Source organism: Lolium perenne, chromosome 3 (genome assembly GCF_019359855.2).
Source record: "Lolium perenne isolate Kyuss_39 chromosome 3, Kyuss_2.0, whole genome shotgun sequence".
NCBI lineage: Eukaryota > Viridiplantae > Streptophyta > Magnoliopsida > Poales > Poaceae > Lolium > Lolium perenne.
The window spans coordinates 336,599,290-336,606,876 of NC_067246.2; the positions used below are offsets into that span (position 1 = coordinate 336,599,290).

At 44.0% G+C, this 7,587-nt stretch overlaps 1 protein-coding gene across 1 annotated transcript; it reads left to right on the forward strand.

Annotated features, from left to right (window-relative positions):
- Positions 1 to 3,576: 3,576 nt before the first annotated feature.
- On the forward strand, positions 3,577 to 5,442 carry LOC127338936 (dirigent protein 8-like). The gene is made up of 3 exons (XM_051364874.2): positions 3,577 to 3,993; positions 4,100 to 4,289; positions 4,981 to 5,442. Exons 1-3 carry the CDS (start codon positions 3,647 to 3,649, stop codon positions 5,008 to 5,010), a joined length of 567 nt encoding a protein of 188 aa, XP_051220834.1. The 5' UTR covers positions 3,577 to 3,646; the 3' UTR covers positions 5,011 to 5,442.
- Positions 5,443 to 7,587: the final 2,145 nt, after the last annotated feature.

The window sequence follows — 7,587 nt, forward strand, 5'->3', positions numbered from 1 at the left end:
TCGAGCATAAGTACTCCCTCTTGGAGTTACAAGCATCTACTTGGCCAGAGCATCTACTAGTAACGGAAAGCATGCAAGATCATAAACAACACGTAGATATAACTTTGATAATCAACATAACAAGTATTCTCTATTCATCGGATCCCAACAAACGCAACATATAGAATTACAGATAGATGATCTTGATCATGTTGGGCAGCTCACAAGATCCGACAATGATAGCACAATGGGGAGAAGACAACCATCTAGCTACTGCTATGGACCCATAGTCCAGGGGTAGACTACTCACACATCACTCCAGAGGCGACCATGGCGGTGTAGAGTCCTCCGGGAGATGAATCCCCTCTCCGGCAGGGTGCCGGAGGCGATCTCCTGGATCCCCCGAGATGGGATCGGCGGTGGCGGCGTCTCAGTAAGGTTTTCCGTATCGTGGCTCTCGGTACTGGGGGTTTCGTCACGGAGGCTATTTGTAGGCGGAAGGGCAAGTCAAGAGGCGGCACGGGGGGCCCACACCATAGGCCGGCGCGGCCAGGGGTGGGGCCGCGCCGCCCTAGGGTTTGGCCACCCCGTGGCCCCTCTTCGTCTCTCCTTCGGACTTCTGGAAGCTTCGTGGAAAAATAGGCCCCTGGGCTTTGATTTCGTCCAATTCCGAGAATATTTCGTTACTAGGATTTCTGAAACCAAAAACAGCAGAAAACAGCAACTGGCACTTCGGCATCTTGTTAAATGCACGAATATGACATAAAGTGTGCATAAAACATGTAGATAACATCAATAATGTGGCATGGATCATAAGAAATTATCGATACGTCGGAGACGTATCATGCCTCAACATCGCGTCTTTCTTACGTTCTTCCATGTGCCATCGCAACAACTTGGCATGCTCTTTGTTTCTGAACAAACGTTTCAACCGTGGTATTATTGGAGCATACCACATCACCTTCGCAGGAACCCTCTTCCTGGGTGGCTCGCCCTCAACATCACCAGGGTCATCTTTTCTGATCTTATACCGCAATGCACCACATATCGGGCATTTATTCAAATTCTCGTACTTCTCACCGCGGTAGAGGATACAGTCATTAATGCATGCATGTATCTTCTGCACATCTAATCCTAGAGGGCAAACAAGCTTCTTTGCTTCATATGTACTGATGGGCAATTCATTATTTCTTGGAAACAACTTCTTTAATATTATCATCAATTTCTCAAATCCCGAGTCAGTCACACCGACCTCTGCCTTCCATTTCAGCAATTCCAATATGCTACCCAGCTTTCTATGCCCATCTTCACAACCTGGGTACAACAATTTGTGGTGGTCCTCTAACATCTTGTCGAACTGCAACCTCTCCTTATCCGTGTCACAGTCTCTTCTTGCATCAGAAATGGCCCGACGAAGATCATCATCAACAGGATCATCTGATGCCTGTTCTTCACCTCCTTCTTCTTCATTGTCGTCCATTGCGGTATCAAAGCATTCAGAGAACATAGATCGGTACTTCTCATCATTATCTTCTTCCTCATCGTCGTCTTCCATCATAACCCCTTCTTCTCCGTGCTTGGTCCAAACATTATAGCTGGACATGAACCCAAACCGAAGCAGGTGGCTCTTAATATCTCTTGAGCAAGAGTAATCCTTCTCGTTCTTACATTTTAGACATGGACAGCACATAAAACCTTGCTTCGACTTGTTGGCCTCGGCCACAAGCAGGAAAGAATTCACGCCCTCTCTGAAAGCGGGAGCACATCGGTTACCGTACATCCATGGACGACTCATCTGCATCATAAGTACAATTATATATGTATCAGATGCAATCACCTTGCTAAAATTAGTATTGTACGGACTATGCATATATATATAGTCGAGAAAATAGTTGCTAACCTTTTAGGATCAAAAAGAGAAGAAATCTTATCAAATAAAACTAAGTGGCATCCCTCTCACAAGCATTCCATCAAACACCTCTTGTGCACATGTAGAAAAAATGAGGTAGCATACACCTCCACCTTCACCACCAAGGAAAAAATGAGGTGGGAGGTGGCTGGCTGCTTCTATATATATAGGGGGGACATTTTGTCGCGGGCCGTATTACGACCCGCGACAAAAGGGGTGGCCACGTCGCTCCTACCCCTTTTGTCGCGGGTCGTAATACGGCCCGTGACAAAAGGCCGCGACAAAAGCCTCTGCGCGCTCCACATGGTTTCGGGGCGACGTGGCCAGGCCATTTGTCGCGGGTGCAGGCGCGCCCGCGACAAAAGGCTCCCACGGAAGCCCTGTTTTCCACTAGTGTAAAGGGAACAAATAGCAAAGACAATGGTAGTCTTCTGTTGGATTGTTTAGTTGGGAAAATCAAAAGAAACAAATGACTACAAGCATATGATAGTTTTCATGTATTTTTGAATTCGGGTATAGTGGGCTCTGGTTAAAATAGCCGGCTATAGCCGATATCCGCGATTTTTTTTGAAGCTATGAAAGGCTATAGCCGGGCTATAGCGGACTATATCCATACAGCGGATTTGCTAAATAATGAAAGAAATTGGGCATCATATAGTCATATATATATCAATAATTCACAAATTAATAACATAATAACATCTTCACATAGGAGATACACATAATAGTTCACACATAGTTAAATGCATAGTTTTGTCCAAATATTACAACATTATTATGTAGTTTAGGACATAGTTATGCCCATAATTATATAACTAGAGCTTGGTGGCTATTTCGCCAAGCAAATGGGCCGGTCGACTGAAATTTTTGGTCCAAAATTTTGGATTGAGCGGGAAGTTACCGGCTATGAGGCTAAATTAAGCCTAAATAGCCGGCTATTTTAAACAGAGATAGTGGGTACCAGGACGTACGTGCTGAACTTGGCTTAATGCCTGCACAACGCACAAATTATGCTGAGATGCTGTTTTAGATACCATCTTCATATAGTACATTGGTAATTAGGAACTGTAGAGAAATACAGATTAGGATCGGAGAACCACACCTACTCCGAAAAAATATATGAACGGATAATATCGTGGGTCAGTAGATTAAGGGGCACAAAAGATGATTTGATAAAATACACCAGCATTGCCTACGTATCCATTTTTGGTTGACACATATTGGTGAAAAATACACGAATTATGGCAGGACACCCCGAATCGTTGCTTATCTTTTTGCAAAAAAAAATAAAATCGATGCTTATCTTCATGCATGCATCATGTCTAGTTCGGATTAATCGATGCATGCACTAATTAATGACATACTGCAGATACTCCCAAACTTTCGTCAAGAAGAATGATAAAGCCAGTTAGCCAGGAAAAATGTTACAAAATGACATATGTCGTTGCTGGTATCCTAGTCCTGGGATTGATTGATGTACACGTATTTGTCCTAGTCCTCCATATGCTACGTTGTAGTACAAAACATTATCACTGGAAATATGTGGTACTATGCAAGCTCGAAAGGCCGGCTGGAGGTCTTTAAAATTGCAGTACCATCCCAGTTACAAAGACCCGCTAACCCAAACAAAAAGACATGCTTTGAGAACTATAAATACGTCCCCTCGTCTCCACGTATCTCTCACACAGTAGCAACAGGATACCGATATCCAAGTACAGACCATTTTCCTCCTAAGTTACAGACCAAACAGCTCGAGCCATGGCCACTCCCAGCTTTGCCTTGTCCTTGCTTTTGCTCTTCCTAGCCATGCCCTACCCTTCCCTCTCATGCCCAGCTACTCCTTGCGAATGTGAGCTTAACCTGCAGTTGTATTTGCACCAGATTGTTCAAGGTCAACCAAACCATAATCAGATAGTAGTAACAGGTCCACCAGTACCCGAGCCAGCAGGGTTTGGTACGCTGGTTGTTATTGATTGGACTGTAATTGATGCAATTCAACCCAATGCAACCATCGTTGCTCGTGCAAAAGGCATGGCAGTGCAGGCTTCTATAGGGGTTTCAGGCAGCTGGTTTAATTATTTCAGCCTGGTGTTTGAGAATGCCAGGTAACATAGCGTCATATTAATTACTCCGATCAAGTTTATATTGATTTGTACCACTATTTCTTACCACGATAATATATACTCTGCATACCTACAAATACATATTTAGGTTCAGTGGATCAACACTTGAGGTGATGGGGAATTTTTATGATCCGAAGGATGGCCAGATGGCAATTATGGGCGGCACAGGAGAACTTGTTTCGGCACATGGCGTCATCAAGTACAAAAAAGTCCAGGAAACTATCGGTCTGGATACCTACAGACAGTTCAACATCAGTGCATTCTACGCCCCATCTACTGTTAGTACTTTGCACGCATTTGTTTTGTTTCTAGCATTCATACATGAGTTCAGCACATGCTGTGTTTGCATGCGCCAACAAGAGTATGGTGAAAAACTCATTGGATCGAGTAGTCATCGTGATAATTACCCATATTAGTTGTGAACCCCTGCTATTAACATGCTTGGATTTTCAGAAACACTTTTATATGTTCTATTTACTCCAGTTTGTTTGATATGCTAAAGAATACTGTAGTATTTTTCACTCATGTTGGAGTGAATAATCCATAATTTTGTTCTCTTGAGATGCAAATGTGAGTACATAGTTCTAATATTGGACTAAAATTGTTTATAGTAAAGAGAATAACCAAATTAAACCCCAGGCCATCCCTACACCGTCGCAACAGCTGACCAGTTTTCGTCTAATCACAGGAGGGGTGCTTGGATTACTTAATCATGAACCGGATAACAATGAAATCTGACCACGTACATATTTATAACTAGCAACTCCCCAACTGATATGTGTGAGGAGAATTAAAACCCTAACCCTGCCATCACACTTCAAACAATGCGGGCGGGGCCACTCTTTTTATATGCTGAAGAATAATGTTGTATTTTCTATATTTGATGGAGTGAATAATTCATCGTTTAATTTTATTGAGAGATTGTTTTGACTTCTATCTTACAGTTTATTTTTTTTTATTTTTTTGCAGGGGTATACATGTGGCGCTGCCCTCCTGTGAATCGTTCGAAGTTTGTGTGACTAGCAAACCCATAAGGGGTATCTGCGACGAAATTTAGCACATGAAGTTGTTCTTGTGGCCGATTAAAATAATATGTGGATTTGTATCATAGGGCTGCTGTCATTAAATCCTAAAATCCACGTTTCATAGTATGTTCCTGGTTTTGTAATCTATGTGTCCCTATGATTTGTTTCTTACCACATGTGTGTGTATCAAAAAATAATGATGTTTCTTTGCTGTCATCCTATGAACCATTCAAAGTTTGTGCTAGCAAACCCATAAGGGCCATCTGCGACAAGATTTAGCACATGAAGTTGTTCTTATGGTTGAATAAAATAATGTGTGGATTTGTATCATAGGGTTCTTATTAAATCCCAAAAGAATCCATGTTCCACTGTTTGTTCCTTGTTTTGTAGTCTATGTGTCTGTATGATTTGTGTCTTGCCATATGTGTGTGGATCAAAAAAGAATGAAGTTTCTTTTGCTGTCCACACTCCTTTTTTGTATTGATTTTGTGTTCTCTCATCTTGATTTAGAAGACGGTTGTTATTGTTATCTTTCCCTTTCATGAATGATAAAGGCAGTGTAGCACGAGATCATTAACCTTGCCAGAAGAGGTAAGGGATTGTTATCTTACACTTTCATGACGCATAAAGGCAGTGTAGCACAAGACCATTAACCTAGCCCGGAGGAGGTAAAGGACGAGCATATTTGATTTCTTCGAACACTTGTACCGCATGTGGCGCATGTGCTCCACATGCGTACCGTTTGGAACTGATGTAGCCTCTGCATCGAATCGATACACACAGATTTACTTTATTGCATAGAATTCAATACCAAGTAGTGAATATTAAGTTTCACAAATCACGGATCACAAAGGGTGGACATGAAAATCAACCAATGAAACAAGATAAACAAAATCATTAAGTACTGGCCCTTCCTCTATTACACTTAGTAGACTATAAATCATGAAAACATGATGAGCAAATCCTTAGCCTTCGAACACTTATCTTGTACATGCACCAGGCGCGTACTCTTTGGAAATTAAACCTTCCCTACTAGATTTCAGAATGTTTGTTCTTCGACATTTGGTAGAAAAAAACATGGAAAGATATACATATATCTACTTCTCAAGTAAAAATAAAGACATATGGAGCCCTTGATTTTGCCCAATCGCCAGGACCAATTCCTTTCTCGAAAACATCTCGTGCGGTTGCACCTGAGGCGCGCATGGTTGAAGCCCGGGCACTGCCCAGTAGACAACTCGAGTTTACTGCTCGGCATCGTCTTGCACCTAAGGCGTGCAGAGTGGGATATGTGCCCGGGCAACATGGACCTTGCATCCGCCGGTGCAAACAAGTCTTTGGCGTACTGGTAGTTAGGTTTGTACATGATACGGGCATGAAGACCGAGGTGAAGCCCAATTTCAGGACTCCACCTAGCTAGTTATCTTATTTATCGTATTTTATGCATATGGTCATATGTGGGTTAATTAGGGATTTTATTAAGTTGAGTCAGTTTGGTTTGGGCCTGTCCAAACCAAGGTAGAGAGGCCCACTAGGGGCTGGCCAGCCACCCCCTCATATAAGAGTGGGTGCGGCTAGGGTTTAGGATAGACAAGTTTAGGTAAAAAACAATTGCGTGTGTTCACGTGTATCATCCCTCCGGGGGTACGGCGCTGCCGTTTATCTAGTTTGTAATATATCCGCTGCGAAGGTTCTTGTGTTCATCAAGGATTATCTAAGCTCAGGTTTTCGTTCATCAATCTGTTGCTTGCTAGATCCGTCCCTCTTGTCCAGGCTGCCTTCATCACGTTGTTGGGAGTATCTACTATCCCGGGTTCTCGCTGTGAAAGATCGGGCAACACCCTAGGAGGATTTGCTAGGATCCCTCCTTATTATGTGGTATCAGATTTCTGGGTTGCTCACGGCGAGGTTGTGTTGATCGATCTCATTGGATCGGTTTGCATCGGAGGAGATTGGCTCTAGGTTGAAGAAGGTTGAGGTGGAGGAAGTTTTGTGCTGTTGGGGCGCAGTTCTTCCATCGTCTAGGGCAGTTTTGCTGGCAGAATCGTGAATTTCGAGGTTTGGAATCGAGAAGAAGATGAAGTTTCGGGCAGCATCCGGTCCAAGGCCCGGTCAACCGGCCCTACGACCGGCCCACTCGGCCCCAGGCCCGGCCAGACTGGCCCTACCACCGGCTGACACGGCCAAAACCGGCCCGCACGCTGGTGCCAACCGGGGCGATGTACTGTATGTCCCGCACATCCGCCCGGTCTCCGGTCAAACCGGCTGCTAGGCCGGACCACCCGGCCCTAGGCCCGGTCCAAACGGCTGCTAGGCCGGACCGGCCGGTCCCAGGCCCAGGCCCAGCCCAACCAGCTCCCTGGCCAGACCACCCGGTTCCCAGGCCAGCGCAACCATTTTCCAATCCGTTTTTTCTGATATCTAGTCTTGCACTTCCGCAGTCTGCCGCGGTGCATCGTTTGAAGGTGATTATTATGGGAAGAGGTATGTTTCAGGAAAAAGGTCTGGAGATTTCTTTAATGATTTCATTGATATATTAGACGGTGTGTCA